Below are 22,812 nucleotides of genomic sequence, written 5' to 3'. Positions count from 1 at the left end.
CAGTCAAACTCAATGTGAGGGTATTGTTCTCTGTGATTCTTATGTCTCTAATTCAATTAACCTTAAATCCTGCATGTTTCTCTGGATTCTTGATAATCAACTCAGTTCAGAATCAGAAAATACCTGACATCTTGTGGAGAGGTAATACCCCAAATCCTAAGAAAGAAAGATTGTTCCCTCACCTGTCTTCTGTGAGCCGCATCAAAATCCTTCCCTCAGTGGAGAACACAATGAAGGACATGCGCAGCTGTGGACTGGAGAGAAATTGACAACATTCATACAGTATATTAACTTTCTTTACATTTTAGTCATATAGCAGACACTCTTATCCAGAGCAACTACAGTTAGTGCATTCATCTGTAGATAGCTAGGTGGGACAACCACATATAACAGGCATAGAAAGTACATTTTTAGTAGTCAGCGATAGAAGGGGGTGGGGGGGGGGGGGTAATCTGGTATCTTTGTCTGGTAGACATGCATACCCACACACATTTTTTTTTTGTTCACCTTTATTTAACCAGGTAGGCTAGTTGAGAACAAGTTCTCATTTACAACTGCGACCTGGCCAAGATAAAGCATAGCAGTGTGAACAGACAACACAGAGTTACACATGGAGTAAACAATTAACAAGTCAATAACACAGTAGAAAAAGAGAGTCTATATACATTGTGTACAAAAGGCATGAGGTGGTAGGCGAATAATTACAATTTTGCAGATTAACACTGGAGTGATAAATGATCAGATGGTCATGTACAGGTAGAGATACTGGTGTGCAAAAGAGCAGAAAAGTAAATAAATATAAACAGTATGGGGATGAAGCAGGTCAATTGGGTGGGCTATTTACCGATAGACTATGTACAGCTGCAACGATCAGTTAGCTGCTCAGATAGCAGATGTTTGAAGTTGGTGAGGGAGATAAAAGTCTCCAACTTCAGCGATTTTTGCAATTAGTTCCAGTCACAGGCATAAGAGAACTGGAACGAAAGGCGGCCAAATGAGGTGTTGGCTTTAGGGATGATCAGTGAGATACACCTGCTGGAGCACGTGCTACGGGTGGGTGTTGCCATCGTGACCAGTGAACTGAGATAAGGCGGAGCTTTACCTAGCATGGACTTGTAGATGACCTGGAGCCAGTGGGTCTGGCGACGAATATGTAGCGAGGGCCAGCCGACTAGAGCATACAGGTCGCAGTGGTGGGTGGTATAAGGTGCTTTAGTAACAAAATGGATGGCACTGTGATAAACTGCATCCAGTTTGCTGAGTAGAGTATTGGAAGCTATTTTGTAGATGACATCGCCGAAGTCGAGGATTGGTAGGATAGTCAGTTTTACTAGGGTAAGTTTGGCGACGTGAGTGAAGGAGGCTTTCTTGCGGAATAGAAAGCCGACTCTAGATTTGATTTTAGATTGGAGATGTTTGATATGAGTCTGTAAGGAGAGTTTACAGTCTAGCCAGACACCTAGGTACTTATAGATGTCCACATATTCTAGGTCGGAACCATCCAGGGTGGTGATGGTAGTCGGGCGTGCGGGTGCAGGCAGCGAACGGTTGAAAAGCATGCATTTGGTTTTACTAGCATTTAAGAGCAGTTGGAGGCCACGGAAAGAGTGTTGTATGGCGTTGAAGCTCGTTTGGAGGTTAGATAGCACAGTGTCCAAGGAAGGGCCGGAAGTATACAGAATGGTGTCGTCTGCGTAGAGGTGAATCAGGGAATCGCCCGCAGCAAGAGCAACATTATTGATATATACAGAGAAAAGAGTCGGCCCGAGAATTGAACCCTGTGGCACCCCCATAGAGACTGCCAGAGGACCGGACAACATGCCCTCCGATTTGACACACTGAACTCTGTCTGCAAAGTAGTTGGTGAACCAGGCAAGTCAGTCATTAGAAAAACCGAGGCTACTAAGTCTGCCGATAAGAATATGGTGATTGACAGAGTCGAAAGCCTTGGCCAGGTCGATGAAGACGGCTGCACAGTACTGTCTTTTATCGATGGCAGTTATGATATCGTTTAGTACCTTGAGTGTGGCTGAGGTGCACCCGTGACCGGCTCGGAAACCAGATTGCACAGCGGAGAAGGTACGGTGGGATTCGAGATGGTCAGTGACCTGTTTGTTGACTTGGCTTTCGAAGACCTTAGATAGGCAGGGCAGGATGGATATAGGTCTGTAACAGTTTGGGTCCAGGGTGTCTCCCCCTTTGAAGAGGGGGATGACTGCGGCAGCTTTCCAATCCTAGGGGATCTCAGATGATATGAAAGAGAGGTTGAACAGGATGGTAATAGGGGTTGCGACAATGGCGGCGGATAGTTTCAGAAATAGAGGGTCCAGATTGTTGCAGCTCTTTCAGAACATCTGCTATCTGGATTTGGGTAAAGGAGAACCTGGAGAGGCTTGGACGAGTAGCTGCAGGGGGGGGGGGGGGGGGGGGGGCGGAGCTGTTGGCCGAGGTTGGAGTAGCCAGGAAGAAGGCATGGCCAGCCGGTTAACAGTTGAAAGTTTAGTTAATATTGAATTTATATAACTTTACATTACAGGGTCTTTGCAAATTATTCTCACCTTATGAACTTATGAGCCAGATGTTCCACAAAGTGATAGATTTCAATCCAGTGGTGCTGCACACTCCCAGATCTGTAAAGAGAGATAACATATTGATGAGTGTTTTGTATAAACAGTCTGGAGGAAGTGGAGAGGTTAAGGACTATCTGACTACTGCATCTATCTGTATTGTAGAAGGGTAGCATCTGCTTTAAACATTTTCACTATTATGTGAATCCTATAGCACAGTAAAAGACTGTTTGACACAAAGGGGAAAGGGGATACCTAGTAAGTTGCACTACTGAATGCATTAAACTGAAAGGTGTCTGCCTTAAATTGAAGTCTGCATCGTCGGCGCCAAGGGAGCAGTTGTTGTTGGGGGTTAACTGCCATGCTCAAGGGCAGAACGACAGATTTTGTCCACCTTGCCGGCTCTGGGATTCAAACCAGTAACCTTTTGTTTACAGGCCCAACGGTATTAACCTCTAGGCTAGATGCCGCCAGGTAATAGATGCACACCTTTCTACAATCTTTTTTTTTGCACTCAAGACTTTTTACTTTACTTTGTGCTACTTCTTCTGTACATCACGCTGTATCCTACAATCTGAGCTAGATGCCCTAAAATCTCACACAAATGATCAATGAACCCACCAGGTACAACCCCAAATCTGTAAACACGAGCACCCTCATAGATATCATCCTGACCAACCTGCCCTCTAAATACACCTCTGATGTCTTCAAACAGGATCCCAGCAATCACTGCCTGCGTCCGTAATGGGTCTGCGGTCAAACGACCAGCCCTCATTAATGTCAAACGCTCCCTAAAAACACTTCTGCGAGCAGGCCTTTTTAATCGACCTGGTATCCTGGAAGGATATTGACCTCATTCCGTCAGTAAAGGATGCCTGGTTATTCTTTAAAAGTGCTTTCCTCACCATCTTAAATAAGCATGCCCCATTCAAAAAATGTGGATCCAGGAACAGATTTAGCCTTTGGTTCACTCCAGACCTGAATGCCCTTGACCAGCACAAAAACATCCTGTGGTGTACTGCATTAGCATCGAATAGCCCCCGCGATATGCAACTTCTCAGGGAAGTTAGGAACTAATATACACAGGCAGTTAGGAAAGCAAAGGACAGCTTTTTCAAATTTGCATCCTGTAGCACAAACTCCAAGAGGTTCTGGGACAATGTAAAGTCCATGGAGAATAACAGCACCTACTCCCAGCTGCCCACTGCACTGGGGATAGGAAACACTGTCACCACCGATGAATACGCGATAATTGAGAATTTCAATAAGCATTTCTCTACGGCTGGCCATTCTTTCCACCTGGCTATCCCCACACCCCAGTCAACAGCCCTGCACCCCCACAGCAACTTGCACAAACTTCCCCAATTTCTCCTTCACCCAAATCCAGATAGCTGATGTTCTGAAAGAGTTGCAAAATCTGGACCCCTACAAATTAGCTGGGCAAGACAATCTGGACCCTCTCTTTCTAAAATTATCCGCCGCAATGATTGCAACCCCTATTACTAGCCTGTTCAACCTCTTCCGTATCGTCTGAGATCCCCAAAGATGGGGATGCAGCTTACCACTCTTCAAAGGGGGGCGACACTCTAAACCCAGACCTATATCTATTCTACCCTGCCTTTCTAAAGTCTTCGAAAGCCAAGTTAACAAACAGATCACCGACCATTTCGAATCCCACCGTACCTTCTCCGCTATGCAATCTGGTTTCCGAGCTGGTCATGGGTGCACCTCAGCCACGCTCAAGGTCCTAAACGATATCATAACCGCCATTGATAAAAGACAATACTGTGCAGCCGTATTCAATCAACCTGGCCAAGGCTGTCAATCACCACATTGTTATCGGCAGACTCGACAGCCTTGGTTTCTCAAATGATTGCCTCGCCTTGTTCACCAACTACTTCTCAGACAGAGTTCAGTGTGTCAAATCGGAGGGCCTGTTGTACGGACCTCTGGCAGTCTCTATGGGGGTGCCACAGGGTTCAATCCTCGGGCCGACTCTTTTCTCTGTATACAGTACATCAATGATGTCGCTCTTGCTGCTGGTGATTCTCTGATCTACCTCTACGCAGACGACACCATTCTGTATAATTCTGGCCCGTCTTTGGACACTGTTAACTAACCTCCAGACAAGCTTCAATGCCATTACAACTCTCCTTCCGTGTCCTCCAAATGCTCTTAAATGCAAGTAAAACTAAATGCATGCTCTTCAACCAATCACTGCCCGCACCTGCCCGCCCGTCCAGCATCACTGCTCTGGATGGTTCTGACTTAGAATATGTGGACAACTACAAATACCTGGGTGTCTGGTTAGACTGTAAACTCTCCTTCCAGACTCACATTAAGCATCTCCAATCCAAAATGAAATCTAGAATTGGCTTTCCATTTTGCAAAAAGGCATCCTTCACTCATGCTGCCAAACTTACCCTGGTAAAACTGACTATCCTACCAATCCTTCACTTCAGCGATGTAATTTACAAAATAGCCTCCAACGCTCTACTCAGCCAATTGGATGCAGTCTATCACAGTGCCATACGTTTTGTCACCAAAGCCCCATTTACTACCCACCACTGCGACCTGTATGCTCTCGTTGGCTGGCCCTCACTTCATTTTCGTCGCCAAACCCACTGGCTCCACCTCATCTATAAGTCTTTGCCAGGTAAAGACCTGCCTTATCTCAGCTCACTGGTCACCATAGCAAATCAAATAAAATCTTATTTGTCACATACACATGGTTAGCAGATGTTAATGCGAGTGTAGCGAAATGCTTGTGCTTCTAGTTCCGATAATGCATTAATAACCAACAAGTAATCTAGCTAACAATTCCAAAACTACTACCTTATATAGACACAAGTGTATAAAGAATATGTACATAAAGATATATGAATGAGTGATGGTACAGAGCGTCATAGGCAAGATACAGTAGATGGTATTGAGTACAGTATATACATATGAGATGAGTATGTAAACAAAGTGGCATAGTTAAAGTGGCTAGTGATACATGTATTACATAAAGATGCAGTAGATGATATAGAGTACAGTATATACGTATACATATGAGATGAATAATGTAGGGTATGTAAACATTAGATTAGGTAGCATTGTTTAAAGTGGCTAGTGATATATTTTACATCATTTCCCATCAATTCCCATTATTAAAGTGGCTGGAGTTGAGTCAGTGTGTTGGCAGCAGCCACTCAATGTTAGTGGTAGCTGTTTAACAGTCTGATGGCCTTGAGATAGAAGCTGTTTTTCAGTCTCTCGGTCCCAGCTTTGATGCACCTGTACTGACCTCGCCTTCTGGATGATAGCGGGGTAAACAGACAGTGGCTCGGTGGTTGTTGTCCTTGATGATCTTTATGGCCTTCCTGTGACATCGGGTGGTGTAGGTGTCCTGGAGGGAAGGTAGTTTGCCCCCGGTGATGCGTTGTGCAGACTCACTACCCTCTGGAGAGCCTTACGGTTGTGGGCGGAGCAGTTGCCGTACCAGGCGGTGATACAGCCCGACAGGATGCTCTCGATTGTGCATCTGTAGAAGTTTGTGAGTGCTTTTGGTGACAAGCCGAATTTCTTCAGCCTCCTGAGGTTGAAGAGGCGCTGCTGCGCCTTCTTCACGATGCTGTCTGTGTGGGTGGACCAATTCAGTTTGTCTGTGATGTGTACGCCGAGGAACTTAAAACTTAATACCCTTTCCACTACTGTTCCATCGATGTGGATAGGGGGGTGTTCCCTCTGCTTTTTCCTGAAGTCCACAATCATCTCGACAGCAGCACGCGCAGCACGCGCTCCAGCAGGTATATTTAACTGGTCACCCCCAAAGCCAATTCCTCCTTTGACCGCCTTTCCTTCCAGTTCTCTGCTGCCAATGACTGGAACTATATATATTTTTTTTAATTATCACTGAAGCTGGAGACTCCCTCACTAACTTTAATAAGCATCAGCTGTCAGAGCAGCTCACAGATCACTGCACCTGTATATAACCTATCTGTAATTAGCCCATCCAACAACCTCATCCCCATATTGTTATTTATTTTTGCTCCTTTGCACCCCAGTATCTCTACTTGCACATTCATCTTCTGCACATTTATCACTCCTGTGTTTAATTGCTAAATTGTAATTACTTCGCCACTACGGCCTATTTATTGCCTTACCTCCCTAATCTCACCTCATTTGCACACACTGTATATAGATTCCTATTGTGTTATTGACTGTAGGTTTGTTTATTCCATATGTAACTCTGTGTCGTTGTTTGTGTCGCATTGCTTTGCTTTATCTTGGCCAGGTCGCAGTTGTAAATGAGAACTTGTTCTCAACTGGCCTACCTGGTTAAATAAAGGTGAAATACATTTTTTATTTATTTTATCCCATCCAACCATTACAGTTCGACGATATATTAATCTTGGCTGAATGTAGTCTTTCCCTGCCGGTGTGTACTGTGGCAACACTCCTGTATGCCTCTTCTTTCCTGAAAATGAGGGTATTGCTTCGGAAGCACCCATTCTATTAGAACACGCAAACACCTTGGTTGGAAAGCAACAACGTAGCCTATAACTCTGATTGATTAGATAGTGGCCATCTTTGATCTCATGCTGATGCAGATCAGTGAAATCCTTCTTCTCAGATTACTGTCAATGTGTTTATAATGCAGCCCCAGTAATGATCTCCGTCTTATTGGAGTCAAGTAAATGATCAGCCATTATGTGTTACTAGAGTCAGGTAAATTATCAGTCATTATGCCTAAGTTATGTATTTGAATTAGGCCAGTCTAACGGGGCTGTAGTACCGTATTCAACATCACTACGTATGCATAGCTGACCGATTCATTACAGATTTTTGTGGTTTAAATCTCCTTGTCCTTATTTGATGATTATGTTTTCTTAACTCACTCCAGTCTCCTTCTCGCCTCATTTAACACCTGATTTAGTTAACAAAAGGCACATCTCAATAGGTGGTCCAGGTAAGTCATGACATCACAAGTAGGGGGGTGGGTCTGTCCTCTTTTGCTCCTCAATGGAGGGGGAGGCCGATGACACCACAACTACCCATCAGACCAACTCATTGAATGCCCTACTCCTTGAAGTTTTCAGTTGTGTCTAAAAATATATATTTTTTAAACACTATTTTGCTCAAAACATTTTTTTTTTTACTCATGAGTGTATGTACTTTACGGTATTTATACTTGGGCTGTCACTTTTCAACAGTTCAAAAATCACTGAACTCTAACCTTGATAATGGTTTCTTACAATTAAATGTTGTTGACAGTAGGTTGACCGGCCATATGACTTCGTCTTTCTTTCTGTGTGTCATTCTTTTAATTCCTGTCTTTACTCCCATCCTCTTATTTCACTGTCCTCTTCTTTCTCCCACTCGGAGCATTTCTCAAAACACCTCTTTATCCACTGTTACCAGGATACGAGTCCCAGCACAGACAGCGCAGCCAAAAGGCTGAAACATTGGAACATCTGGACCTAATGGAGAAAGGGTTCTGCAGACACACAGAGGAGTTGATACAGAGAGGAGTGATGATCAGACAGAGAATACAGAAGGACAGTTATGGTAAAAAGGGATATCAGTTCAATCAAAGAGAGGTAGAGGAAAGCAGCCAGAGAATGACTACATTGACCACATGGAACACTTCCACATCAGCGAATGGAGATCCTAATAAAAAATAAAATACTACATATAATGCAGAATCAGAGGAGACAGTTCCAAATAATGGCTGGAACGGAGTAAATGGAATGTGTTTGATGTATTTGATAGCATTCCACCTATTCCACTCCAGCCATTACCACGAGCCCGCCCTCCCCAATTAAGGGGCCACCAACCTCCTGGTGTCTAACATTCTCCTTTTTTATGCATTTTCTGTTAGCAAAACATTGTGCGCACACACAGCAGTATGTTCATCATACTCCCTACATCCGTCTTTTGAATCTTACAATTCGAGATGTCTGCCTGAATTTCCACTTAGCTAAAATGTTATGCCACCACAGAAATGTCTGCCTGGAGTTGGCATTCTGATGTAGGGCAAAAGGAGAAAAAAAACAATCTTCATCCACGAGTAAGAGACTAAACAATGGAGGAGAGGAAAAGGCAGACCCAAATGATAGAGGCTGAAGCCTGCTCACCCACATTAGACAAATAATCATGCAGGCAATAATGAGTGTTGTCATTTGAAAGTATTGGAGTTCAGAGGGTAGCAATATATATTGAAACCAGAAGAGGCTCTATTTTACCTTATTAGGTATGCCCCAAAATATCCACTGCCCTCACCCACCTGGAAAAAAGGGAATGCACAAGTGAAGATGCTTGAAATCGACTACAGCTTGATCTTCAATACCATAGTACTCTCTAAGCTCACCACATAGCTCTCGGCCCTGGGACTTAACTCCTCCATATAGAACTGGGTCCTGAACTTCCTGACGGCCACCCCCAGGTGGTGAAGGTAGGTAACATCACCTCCCCCACACTGACCCTCAACACGGGGGTACAGTTCCAATTCCATCAAAATCGCTGATGACACGACAGTAGTAGGCATGATTAGCAACAACGACGAGAGGGCCTACAGAGATGAGGTAGGCACTCTGATGGCGTGGCTCAAGGTAAACAACTTCTCCCTCAAAGTAAGCAAATCAAAGGAGCCGATTGTGGACTTCAGGAGGAACCAAGCTAGGCACACCCCCATCAACGGGGCTGCCGTGGAGACGGTCAGAAACTTTTAAAGTTTCTCTGTGTCCACATATCAGAGGAGCTGAAATGGTCAAACCACAAAGACGCTGTGGTGAAGAAAGCAGGAGGTTTATGAAATTTGGCCTGTTCCCGAGGGCCCTCACAGTGTTGGACAGGTGCACCATCGAGATCGCACTGTTGGGCTGCATCAGCCTGGTATGACTCCTGACCACAAGGTTCTACAGATGTCGCACACCATCTGCCCTCCTGGACACCTACAACACCAGGTGTCGCAGGAAGATCAAGAAAATCATCAGGGACCTCAGCCACCCGAGCCACAGCCTGTTCTCACCGCTTTCATCACACAGACAATATAGGAGCATTATGGTAGAAATAAACTGCCCAATAGCTTCTACCCCCTGCCCCCCCCCCTACCCCCTAATGGACATTTATCCTTGTAAATCTCACACTATGGACAAATAGCCTTATTTACACAAGTTGCCACTTAACTGCAACAACTGTATATAATTTAAAACGAGTTATAAATTATATACAGTCACTGAACAAAAATATAAAATGCAACAATTTCAAGATTTGACTGCGTTACAGTTCATATAAGCAAATCAGTCAATCTAAATGACTTCATTAGGCCCTAACCTACGGATTTCACATGACTGGGCAGGAGCGCAGCCATGGGTAGGCCTGGGAGAGCCCACTGGGGTTTCATCAGCTGTCCGGGTGGCTGGTGAAGGAGCCAGATGTGGAGGTCCTGGGCTGGCGTGGTTACACGTGGTTGCTGTTGTGAGGCCGGTTGGACGCACTGCCAAATTCTCTAAAATGTCTTTGGAGGTGGCTTATGGTAGAGAAAGGAACATTCAATTATCTGGCAACAGCTCTGGTGGACATTCCTGCAGTTAGCATGCCAATTGCACGCTCCCTCAAAACTGTGGCATTGTGCTGTGTGACAAAACTGCACATTTGAGTGGCCTTTTATTGTCCCCGGCACAAGGTGCACCTGTGTAATGATCATGCTGTTTAATCGGCCCTTGATATGCCACACCTGTCAGGTGGATGGATTATCTTGGAAAAGGACAAATGCTCACTAACAGGGATGCAAACACATTTTTGCACAACATTGGAGAAAAATAAGCTTTTGTGCATCTGGAAAACATCTGGAATCTTTTACTTCAGCTTATGAAACATGGCACCAACACTTTACTTTTTACCTTTATTTAACTAGGCAAGTCAGTTAAGAACAAATTCGTATTTACAACGACTGCCTATCCCGACCAAACCTGGACAACGCTGGGCCAATTGTGCGCCGCCCTATGGGACTCCCAATCACAACCGGATGTGATATAGCCTGGATAGAGATACATACACACATGCCTTTTTCTATTATTTTACTTAGTATTATTGTTTCACTCACTTCTCTGACCTGCATTGTTGGAGCATAAGAATTTCGCTGTACCCTGCAATTACATCTGCGACCCTGTGCATATGACTCAAACTGATTTGATTTGCCTTTGCTCACAATAATTAGGCCCTTTTGATGGAGGATAAGGACGGAATTTGGGTGAACTAACAATAAGGAGAACTAGTGCAGAAGTGACAGAGAAAGGCTACCTACAGTATAAATACATCTGAGAATATCATAGGGTGGCATAAATGAGATATTATTGGTTGTGGTTGAAATGCTAAAAACTGGGGCAGCTCCATGAAACATACGGTACCAGTCTGAAACAGTCCAATGCCAACAACATGGCTGAGTGAAAATGAAAACATGCAAGAATCAGCAAGCTAGTTAGTTGCACGCAGGATTGATTTGTCCACATGTTAGTCACACAGAGATAAACACGGGTTTGGAAATCTACAGTTCATTTGTAAAGTATTCAGACCCCTTGACTTGTTCCACATTTTGTGCCAGCCTAATTCTGAACTGGATTAAATAGTTTCCCCCCATCAATCTACACACAATACCTCATGATAAAAAAACAAAAACAGTTTACAATTTTTGGCAAATTTATTTAAAAAAATGAAATATCACATTTCCATAAGTATTCAGACCCTTTACTCAGTACTTTGTTGAAGCACCGTTGGCACCGATTACAGCCTACAAGCTTGGCACACCTGCTTTTGGGGAGTTTCTCCCATTCTTCTCTGCAGATCCTCTCAAGCTCTGTCAGGTTGGATGGGGATCATCACTGCACAGCTATTTCCAGGTCTCTCCAGAGATGTTCGATCGGGTTCAAGTCCGGGCTCAGGCTGGGCCACTCAAAGACAATCAGTGACTTATCCTGAAGCCACTCCTGCGTTGTCTTGGCTGTGTGCTTAGGGTTGTTGTCCTATTGGAAGGTGAACCTTCAACCCAGTCTGAAGTCCTGAGCGATCTGGAGTAGGTTTTCATGAAGGATCTCTCTGTACTTTGCGCCATTCATCTTTCCCAACTAGTCTCCGAGTCCCTGCCGCTGAAAAACATCCCCACAGCCTGATGCTGCCACCACCCTCTCTCACCATAGGGATGGTGCCAGGTGTCCACCAGACGTGACGCTTGGCATTCAGGCCAAAGAGTTCAATCAGAACAGAGAATCTTGTTTCTCATGGTCTGAGTCCTTTAGGTGCCTTTTGGCAAACTCAAAGCAGGCTGTCATACGCCATTTACTGAGGAGTGGCTTCCGTCTGGCAACTCTACCATAAAGGCCTGATTGCAGCACTCCACCAGAGATGGTTGTCCTTCTGGAAGGTTCTCCCATCTCCACAGAGGAATTGTGGCGCTCTGTCAGAGTGACCATCGGGTTATTGGTCACCACCTGAATCAAGGCCCTTCTGCCCTGATTGCTCAGTTTTGCTAGGCGGCCAGCTCTAGCATGAGTCTTGGTGGTTCCAAACTACTTCCATTTAACAATGGAAGTAGAACACTGTGTTCTTGGGGAGCTGCAATGCTGCAGACATGTTTTGGTACCCTTCTGTGCATCGACACAATCCTGTCTCGGAGCTCTACTGACAATTCCTTCAACCTCATGGCTTGGTTTTTGCTCTGATACGCACGGTCAACTGTGGGACCTTATATAGACAGGTGTGTGCCTTTCCAAATCATGTCCAGTCAATTGAATTTACCACAGGTGGACGCCAATCAAGTTATAGTAACATCTCAAGGATGATCAATGGAAACAGGATGCACCTGAGCTCAATTTCGAGTTCCATAGCAAAGGGTCTGAATACTTACGGAAATAAGGTATTTCTGTTTATTTCACTTCGTTGTTATGGGATATTGTGAGTAGATGGATTAAATAAAACATTTCCTCATCAATTTTAGAATAAGGCTGTAACGTAACAAAATGTGGTCTGAATACTTTTAGAATTCACTGTATGTAACTCAAGAAAGCAGCGGACATGTAAGCACTGCTTTTGTGAAGAGTTTTAAAGAGGCTCATGTCACCGCCTTCTAAAGTGTGTTGCATTATGGGGATAACATCTTCAGAATTGTCCCAATGCTTGATCAATGCCCCTCAGGGGAAGTAAATACCACATATGTTTTGTAAGATGCAGGTTTTCAAAGATGTTGGAAATAAAAATATATATTTTCCACATTAGGTTATATATATATATCTAATTTGCAACTGCAACCTGGCCAAGATAAAGCGTAGCAATTTGACACATACAACAACACAGAGTTACACATGGAATAAACAAAACACAGTCAATAATACAGTAGAACAAAAGAAAACAAAAAGTATATATACAGTGAGTGCAAATGAGGTAAGTTATGGAAATAAATAGGCCATGGTGGCAGAGTAATTTGGGGGTGACCAGTGAGATATACCTGCTGGAGTGCGTGCTACGAGTGGGTGCTGCTATGGTGACCAGTGAGCTGAGATAAGGCGGGCTTTACCTAGCAGAGACTTGTAGATAACCTGTAGCCAGTGGGTTTGGCGACGAGTATGAAGCGAGGGCCAGCCAACGAGAGCATACAAGTCGCAATGGTGGGTAGTGTATGGGGCTTTGGTGACAAAACGGATGGCACTGTGATAGACTGCATCCAGTTTGTTGAGTAGAGTGTTGGAGGCTATTTTATAGATGACATCACCGAAGTCGAGGATCGGTAGGATGGTCAGTTTTACGAGGGTGTTTGGCAGCATGAGTGAAGGATGCTTTGTTGCGATATAGGAATTTTGGATTGGAGTCTTAATGTGAGTCTGGAAGGAGAGTTTACAGTCTAACCAGACACCCAGGTATTTGTAGTTGTCCACGTATTCTAAGCCAAAATAGAAATGGTTTCACCAGAGGTCTTGATAATAACAATAACATTCCTGAACATCAACCTATCAAGGCCTGATTACCAAACGGGCATGCAGGGCACATGCCCTGGGATCCCAAACCCCCACACAATATGTTGGGGGGGCCCCCATATATCAAAATGTGTAGAATTTGAGCAAATGTTCTTTAAAACTGCAACATTTTCTCTCAGCCACATGGTAAAATGTGTTGAATAGCAATAAATTAGTTTTAAAACTGCAAAGATGTCTCTCAGCCTCATGGCAAAATGTCAATAAAAGCATGAGATGAGCTATAAAACAGCAACAACAACAAAATCTCTGCCCCATGACAAAAGGTGTAGAATTGCAGCAAATTAGCTTAAAACTGCAACATGTTATCTTAGCCTCATGACAAATGCTGTAAGTTAGCTGCCCCCCCTCGGTGTCCCGGGGCCCCAATGCGGTATCCTGGTCCTGCCAAGTATGACAACATTTGGATCACTTCTCTCAAGCCTTCCAAAGTGTGCTACATTATGGGGATAAAATTGTCAGTTTTGCACCTACATGACTACTGCATAAACTTAACAAAAACCACGTGATCAAATGTCATTTTGACTGCAGTCGACTGAAAGTTTCTGCAGTTGTTCTTTACCAACTTCATCCTGCAGACATAGATTGCATTGTGGGAGGCTCTATTGTCAATCTATAATTAGGGTGTTTTTGTTTGACACACAGAAACGTGACCAAACAGCAACGAACTTTGCCAAGATTCATGTACACCAGTGGTCACCAACCTTTGACTCAAGATCACTTTCTCAGTCAAAATGCAAGTCAATATGTACCACTCAGATTATGATTTTTATTTTATATTTTAAACATTTAACATTAACCTAATAAAAACAGTTCTATAAAGATTTTGATTTGTGCAGTAGGCCTAATACATTATCACAGCATATTGGCTATATACCTGGCCTGCCAATATTGTTCTTCTCAGACCATATTATATTTCAAAACTCGAGCTTTGATAAATTAGATCAGGTGTAGCACTTGCAAGGCACAGCTGAGCATAAATGTAAATAATTTGCTGTTTTATTTTACTGGATTAATGGTACCTGCATCTGTCATAGCGCTTTCAAGGCAACTGGGAACAAGGACAAATCATGACGTCAGTGATCTTCAGGTAGTGAAGTCGGAGTTCTAGAAAGATGCCCGAGTTTCCGAGTTGGATGACCGTTCAAAATGATTTTCCCCAGTCAGATGTCGGAAGTACGAGGTTTCCAGTTGAACACGGAAGTACGAGGTTTCCAGTTGAACACAGCATTAGACTCAGCCTCTCACGGTGACATTGTTCTAGAGAGACTTACATTGTTCTAGAGAGGCTTATCAAAACGTCATGCCAGGGTAAGCCTACATGAAACACAGGCCTTATTTTAAGTGTTTCTAAAAGCCCCTGTGGGAAAAATTATTGGAACCATTTCCCTGTTTGACCGCTAGGTTTTATGGATATTATGACTCATACTGTGGTACTCTATGCCTACCTGGTGTGCAGGGCTTCTGAATCAAGTACACCTTCCACCAACAGCACAACACGAAAAAAAATAGCAAACCTGTATCGTTGGCTTTTCTACAGAAATTTTTGGTGGTCAACTAGGAACGTTTTAATTTATTTTTATTTCACCTTTATTTAACCAGGTAGGCCAGTTGAGAACAAGTTCTCATTGACAACTGCGACCTGGCCAAGATAAAGCAAAGCAGTGCGACAAAAACAACACAGAGTTACACATGGGTGTATTGTCTTGAAGATCAACCGGTTGGTGACCACTGATGTTATACAGTGAATATGTACAAATGAATGTGATATTTGAGTCTCTCTCTCACCAACTGATAGTACACACAGTTATGAACTCTGCCCCCAATAGTGTATGACACGCAGTGGAGAGATAAGGTGGAAAGAGAATGATGAATGACAAACTCACTTGTCCAGGACAAAGTAGAGGTCAAAGCTCCCGAAGCAGGATGGTCCAGTCTCCCCCCTGTCCTGGTTGTGCCCAGCATTACCAGCTGCCAGCACCACCAGCACACTCACAACACCAAGCAGCACTGGTAACCAGGAGCCTCTGCACCCATATAAAGACATTATTCCAGTTTGGAGGAGCCTATTTCACATAAAAGGAAGAATAAAACCACTTTGGAAAACAGATGGATGAAAAACCTTTTCTTTGTACAAAAAAAAAACGATTCCTTATTTCTGTATATTGATCCAGTATTCTTCAGCATTGAAAATAAGTTATCTGAAAGGGTGCAGTGGAAGGCAGAGAATGCACTGATGCTATGAATCTAGTCCGTCTCAACTGAGTCAGGAAACTCTAATAACTGGGTAAGAGACAAGCAAGCACAGGCTACATGCACTGAGCCACATAACAGCAAACTCCTGGTCTTCCTTTGTCCTACTTCCCAACAGTAATAAAATAGCTACAAAGTAAGTGCATTCCAGGCAGCGCCACAGAAAACGATGTAATTGTGTCTAACTTACAGTCAGTCAGTCCCTTTCCAAAACTCTGACTTTCTTTTTCATTTTTTTCACGTGGTTGAAGAGGGAATTAAAACAAGTGAGAAAGACAAACTCCACTTCTACTGCCATCTACTGGTTACAATCGGTGGTGACAATGTTCTTATTCAGGAGCTTATCTGGGGCCTCCTTTATCAACCATGCGTACATACAATTCGTGTTTTTTAAAATGTCATTTCACCTTTATTTAACCAGGTAGGCAAGTTGAGAACAAGTTCTCATTTACAATTGCGACCTGGCCAAGATAAAAACAAAGCTGTTCGACACATACAACGACACAGAGTTACACATAGAGTAAAACAAACATACAGTCAATAATACAGTAAAACAAGTCTATATACGATGTGAGCAAATGAGGTGAGATAAGGGAGGTAATAGCAAAAAAATAAAAAAGGCCATGGTGGCAAAGTAAATACAATACAGCAAGTAAAACACTGGAATGGTAGATTTGCAGTGGAAGAATGTGCAAAGTAGAAATAAAAATAATGGGGTGCAAAGGAGCAAAATAAATAAATCAATAAAATAAATACAGTAGGGAAAGAGGTAGTTGTTTGGGCTAAATTATAGGTGGGCTATGTACAGGTGCAGTAATCTGTGAGCTGCTCTGACAGTTGGTGCTTAAAGCTAGTGAGGGAGATAAGGGTTTCCAGTTTCAGAGATTTTTGTAGTTTGTTCCAGTCATTGGCAGCAGAGAACTGGAAGGAGAGGCGGCCAAAGAAAGAATTGGTTTTGGGGGTGACCAAAGAGATATACCTGCTGGAGCGCGTGCTACAGATGGGTGATGCTATGGTGACCAGCGAGCTGAGATAAGGGGGGACTTTACCTAGCAGGGTCTTGTAGATGACATGGAGCCAGTGGGTTTGGCGACGAGTATGAAGCGAGGGCCAGCCAACGAGAGCGTACAGGTCGCAATGGTGGGTAGTATATGGGGCTTTGGTGACAAAACGGATTGCACTGTGATAGACTGCATCCAATTTGTTGAGTAGGGTATTGGAGGCTATTTTGTAAATGACATCGCCGAAGTTGAGGATTGGTAGGATGGTCAGTTTTACAAGGGTATGTTTGGCAGCATGAGTGAAGGATGCTTTGTTGCGAAATAGGAAGCCAATTCTAGATTTAACTTTGGATTGGAGATGTTTGATGTGGGTCTGGAAGGAGAGTTTACAGTCTAACCAGACACCTAGGTATTTGTAGTTGTCCACATATTCTAAGTCAGAGCCATCCAGAGTAGTGATGTTGGACAGGCGGGCAGGTGCAGGCAGCAATCGGTTGAAGAGCATGCATTTAGTTTTACTTGTATTTAAGAGCAATTGGAGGCCACAGAAGGAGAGTTGTATGACATTGAAGCTAGCCTGGAGGGTTGTTAACACAGTGTCCAAAGAAGGGCCAGAAGTATACAGAATGGTGTCATCTGCGTAGAGGTGGATCAGAGACTCACCAGCAGCAAGAGCGACATCATTGATGTATACAGAGAAGAGAGTCGGTCCAAGAATTGAACCCTGTGGTATCCCATAGAGACTGCCAGAGGTCCGGACAACAGACCCTCCGATTTGACACACTGAACTCTATCAGAGAAGTAGTTGGTGAACCAGGCGAGGCAATCATTTGAGAAACCAAGGCTGTCGAGTCTGCTGATGAGGATGTGGTGACTGACAGAGTCGGAAGCCTTGGCCAGTTCAATGAGTACGGCTGCACAGTAATGTTTCTTATCGATGGCGGTTAAGATATCGTTTAGGACCTTGAGCGTGGCTGAGGTGCACCCATGACCAGCTCTGAAACCAGATTGCATAGCAGAGAAGGTATGGTGAGATTAGAAATGGTCGGTAATCTGTTTGTTGACTTGGCTTTCGAATACCTTAGAAAGGCAGGGTAGGATAGATATAGGTCTGTAGCAGTTTGGGTCAAGAGTGTCCCCCCCTTTGAAGAGGGGGATGACCGCAGCTGCTTTCCAATCTTTGGGAATCTCAGACGACACAAAAGAGAGGTTGAACAGGCTAGTAATAGGGGTGGCAACAATTTCGGCAGATAATTTTAGAAAGAGAGGGTCCAGATTATCTAGCCCGGCTGATTTGTAGGGGTCCAGATTTTGCAGCTCTTTCAGAACATCAGCTGACTGGATTTGGGAGAAGGAGAAATGGGAAAGGCTTGGGCGAGTTGCTGTGGGGGGTGCAGTGCTGTTGACCGGGGTAGGAGTAGCCAGGTGGAAAGCATGGCCAGCCGTAGAAAGATGCTTATTGAAATTCTCAATTATAGTGGATTTATCAGTGGTGACAGTGTTTCCTATCTTCAGTGCAGTGGGCAGCTGGGAGGAGGTGTTCTTATTCTCCATGGACTTTACAGTGTCCCAGAACTTTTTTGAGTTAGTGTTGCAGGAAGCAAATTTCTGCTTGAAAAAGCTAGCCTTGGCTTTTCTAACTGCCTGTGTATAATGGTTTCTAGCTTCCCTGAACATCTGCATATCACGGGGGCTGTTCGATGCTACTGCAGAACGCCATAGGATGTTTGTGTTGGTTAAGGGCAGTCAGGTCTGGGGAGAACCAAGGGCTATATCTGTTCCTGGTTCTAAATTTCTTGAATGGGGCATGCTTATTTAAGATGGTTAGGAAGGCATTTAAAAAAAAATAACCAGGCATCCTCTACTGACGGGATGAGATCAATATCCTTCCAGGATACCCCGGCCAGGTCGATTAGAAAGGCCTGCTCGCTGAAGTGTTTCAGGGAGCGTTTGACAGTGATGAGTGGAGGTCGTTTGACCGCTGACCCATTACGGATGCAGGCAATGAGGCAGTGATCGCTGAGATCTTGTTCGAAGACAGCAGTGGTGTATTTAGAGGGAAAGTTGGTTAGAATGATATCTATGAGGGTGCCCGTGTTTATTAAGGCTTTGGAGAGGTACCTGGTACCGGCTGGGGTGTTAAGCATGTTCCAGTTTAGGTCGCCTAGCAGCACGAGCTCTGAAGATAGATGGGGGGCAATCAGTTCACATATGGTGTCCAGAGCACAGCTGGGGGCAGAGGGTGGTCTATAGCAGGCGGCAACGGTGAGAGACTTGTTTTTAGAGAGGTGGATTTTTTAAAGTATAAGTTCAAATTGTTTGGGTACAGACCTGGATAGTAGGACAGAACTCTGCAGGCTATCTTTGCAGTAGATTGCAACACCGCCCCCTTTGGCAGTTCTATCTTGTCTGAAAATGTTTTAGTTTGGAATGAAAATTTCAGAATCTTTGGTGGTCTTCCTAAGCCAGGATTCAGACACAGCTAGAACATCCGGGTTGGCAGAGTGTGTTAAAGCAGTGAATAAAACAAACTTAGGGAGGAGGCTTCTAATGTTAACATGCATGAAACCAAGGCTATTACGGTTACAGAAGTCATCAAAAGAGAGCGACTGGGGAATAGGAGTGGAGCTAGGCACTGCAGGGCCTGGATTCACCTCTACATCGCCAGAGGAACAGAGGAGGAGTAGGATAAGGGTACGGCTAAAAGCAATAAAAATTGGTCGTCTAGAACGTCTGGAACAGAGAGTAAAAGGAGGTTTCTGGGGGCGATAACATAGCTTCAAGGTATAATGTACAGACAAAGGTATGGTAGGATGTGAATACAGTGGAGGTAAACCTAGGTATTGAGTGATGATGAGAGAGATATTGTCTCTGGAAACATCATTGAAACCAGGAGATGTCATCGCATGTGTGGGTGGTGGAACTAATAGGTTGGATAAGGTATAGTGAGCAGGACTAGAGGCTCTACAGTGAAATAAGCCAATAAACACTAACCATAACAGCAATGGACAAGGCATATTGACATTAAGGAGAGGCATGCTTAGTCGAGTGATCAAAAGGGTCCAGTGAATAGTGAGGTTGGTTGGGGTCAAGGCGATTTAGACAGCTAGCCGGGCCATCGGTAGCAAGCTAGCATAGGATGGAGGTCTGTTATTAGCCACCTCGTGCATTTCTGTCGGTAGGATTAGTGGGGTTCCGTGTGGTAGAGGGGATGAATCCAATTCGCAATTTATTTTACAAAAATAAATAAATAAATAGATATAGTTGTAGAGGCCCAAGAAAAAAATATATATATATGTGGAGATTCTAAGATTTGCGTGCGCAACAAATTATTGTGATTTATCAAACTGTTGCAACATATACGCATATTTTCATTCATAAATCAGAGCCATTCTATATTTGTGCGTTACAATTACAACCCCGCCTGTAAAACGCCCTCCATTATTCCTTTACGGTAAACAAAAAAAAAAAACGTAATTTGCTGTATGATTTGGAGATGTTGGAACTGGACTATGACAGTTTCTAAAGCCAGTAGCAAATTTGATCACATGTATTTAACCTCATTTTAATATTTTGAAGTAACTTTTTCTAAATAAAATGCATGCTAAATGGCCTCGCATTCTGCTAGTTTGATTGTCTATTTGAACAATTTAAACGGAAATGCTACAGCACATTTCTATGGAAAATACAAATGGTTTGTGAATATATTATTGTGTTTCTATATCTTACCTTGGTAGAGGCTCTGAATTTAAATAGGTTACTATCGCAGAGCAATACTGTAGCCAACCCATCCTTTCAAATATTTTAAATAGGCTACCGGATCTCTACTTTTGAGCAGGTGGTTAGGCTATTAAATGAGTGATGGATAAATGGTAGCCAAATAGCTTTTGTCTAACGAGAATAAACCAGTTTTGTCCGAAAATGAGCGACGTGTCTGAAAAGACTGCGCACATACAAAAAATATTGAGATATGTGTTTGTGTGTGTATATATAAAACAAATCACGACAACTGTGATGGAAACACGAAGTTTCGGTACCATTTTATAAACGCAGACAGATAATTTGTTCATTGGACACATGGGATCTTTTTCTGTCGGTAAAATGTATTATGCGAGAAATGGCGGTGTGTGGAAATATTGATATAATAACCATCATAAACTTGGAGTCTGCCTCCCACTACAACTCGGGAAACCATGCAGTTTATGAGGCTACAGATTAAATAAATAATGATGAACTTCACAGGGTGGTGAAAGTGCAAGGTGATGAGTTTGATGCTCCTTTACAATAAATGTCTAGGGTTTGATTTTGGTGAAATGATGATGATGCTTGACTGTCATTTGACAAATATTATTGTAGACAAGCCTACCCCCACAATATCATGTAGACTAGCCTACCCCTACAGCCTACTGTATCTGCAAGCAGTTGGAGTGCACATGCCTATACCAGAGAGGCACGTTTCTATTTAATGCAACAGTTATTGTGACAAAACTACACTATATATACAAAAGTATGTGGACACCCCTTCAAGTGAGTGGATTCACCTATTTCAGCCACACCCGTTGCTGACAGGTGTACAAAATCGAGCACACAGCCATGCAATCTCCATAGACAAACATTGGCAGTAGAACGACCTTACTGAAGACACAGTGACTTTCAATGTGGCACTGTCATAGGATGCCACCTTTCCAACAAGTCAGTTCTTAAAATGTCTGCCCTGCTAGAGCTGCCCCGGTTAACTATAAGTGCTGTTATTGTGAAGTGGAAATATGGTCTGGGGCTGTTTTTCATGGTTTGGGATAGACCCCTTAGTACCAGTGAAGGGAATTCTTAACCCTAAAGCATAGAATGACATTCTAGATGACTCTGTGCTTCCAACTTTGTGGCAACAGTTTGGAGAAGGCCTTTTCCTGTTTCAGTATTACAATGCCCCCGTGAATAAAGCGAGGTTCATACAGAAATTATTTGTCGAGATCGGTGTGGAAGAACTTGACTGGCCTGCACAGAGCCCTGACCTGAACGCCATTGAACACCTTTGGGATTAATTGGAACGCTGACTGTGAGCCAGGCCAAATCGCCAACATCAGTGCCCGATCTCACTGAAGCTCTTGTGGCTGAATGGAAGCAAGTCCCCGCAGCAATGTTCCAACATCTAGGGGAAAGCCTTCCCAGAAGAGTGGAGGCTGTTATAGCAGCAACGGGGTAACCAACTCCATATTAATGCCCATGATTTTGGAATGAGATGTTTGACGAGCAGGTATCCACATACTTTTGGTCATGTTGTGTATCGGTAGAGTTGAAAATGCGATGGAAACACTATGAACTACTGGTAGGAAGATATGCGTATTTTCTTTATGTGTATTTTTAGATTATTAGCACGAAAAACTGTCACCCATTTGATGGAAACCTAGCTATTGTCTAGTTAGTCTGTCTACTGAAAAATGTTTTTAGCTACAGTGGAAGCCCACAAACTTCAAAGCAAAATATCAACTATCTGTTCATCAATTAAATTCTACAGTATATTATAAACCATGCTCCCTTTGGGATGTAAAGATCAAAAGAGGTTACTTGAAAAAATAGCCTGTCTAATAGGTCTGATTTAAATCATTTATATTGTTTACTTGAGACACATTACCGTTCAAAAGTCACTTAGAAATGTCCTTGTTTTTGAAAGAAAAGCAAAAAAAAGTGTCCATTAAAATAACATCAAATTGATCAGAAATACAGTGTAGACATTGTTAATGTTGTAAAGGACTACTGTAGCTGGAAATGGCAGATTTTTAATGGAATATCTACATAGGCGTACAGAGGCCTTTCTTCTGAAACTCATAAGTCTATTCTTGTTCTGAGAAATTAAGGTTATTCCATGCGAGAAATTGTCAAGAAACTGAAGATCTTGTACAATGCTGTGAACTATTCCCTTCACAGAACAGCGCAAATTGGCTCTAACCAGAATAGCCCCGGTGCACAACTGAGCAAGAGGAC

At 43.4% G+C, this 22,812-nt stretch overlaps 1 protein-coding gene across 3 annotated transcripts in view; it reads right to left on the bottom strand.

The window, feature by feature from the left end:
- The window catches only part of LOC139389731 (anthrax toxin receptor 1-like), a 50,765-nt gene extending 34,702 nt beyond the window's left edge, over nucleotides 1-16,063 (bottom strand). The window contains exons 1-4 of one of the 3 annotated variants that reach the window (XM_071136647.1): nucleotides 16,020-16,063; nucleotides 15,463-15,642; nucleotides 2,559-2,630; nucleotides 183-254 (exon numbers count right to left, since the gene is read on the bottom strand). In XM_071136647.1, coding sequence (XP_070992748.1) covers nucleotides 183-254; nucleotides 2,559-2,630; nucleotides 15,463-15,623 — 305 coding nt within the window. In that variant the 5' untranslated portion in view covers nucleotides 15,624-15,642; nucleotides 16,020-16,063. Of the gene's footprint in view, nucleotides 1-182; nucleotides 255-2,558; nucleotides 2,631-15,462 lie in introns of all 3 variants that reach the window. The other 2 variants (XM_071136648.1, XM_071136646.1) reach the window with 2 other exon arrangements.
- Nucleotides 16,064-22,812: the final 6,749 nt, after the last annotated feature.

The sequence above is a fragment of the Oncorhynchus clarkii genome, chromosome 30 (genome assembly GCF_045791955.1).
Source record: "Oncorhynchus clarkii lewisi isolate Uvic-CL-2024 chromosome 30, UVic_Ocla_1.0, whole genome shotgun sequence".
Taxonomy (NCBI): Eukaryota; Metazoa; Chordata; class Actinopteri; order Salmoniformes; family Salmonidae; genus Oncorhynchus; species Oncorhynchus clarkii.
Note: the sequence above shows the minus strand (reverse complement) of the source record. Positions and strands in the feature narration are given on the sequence as shown.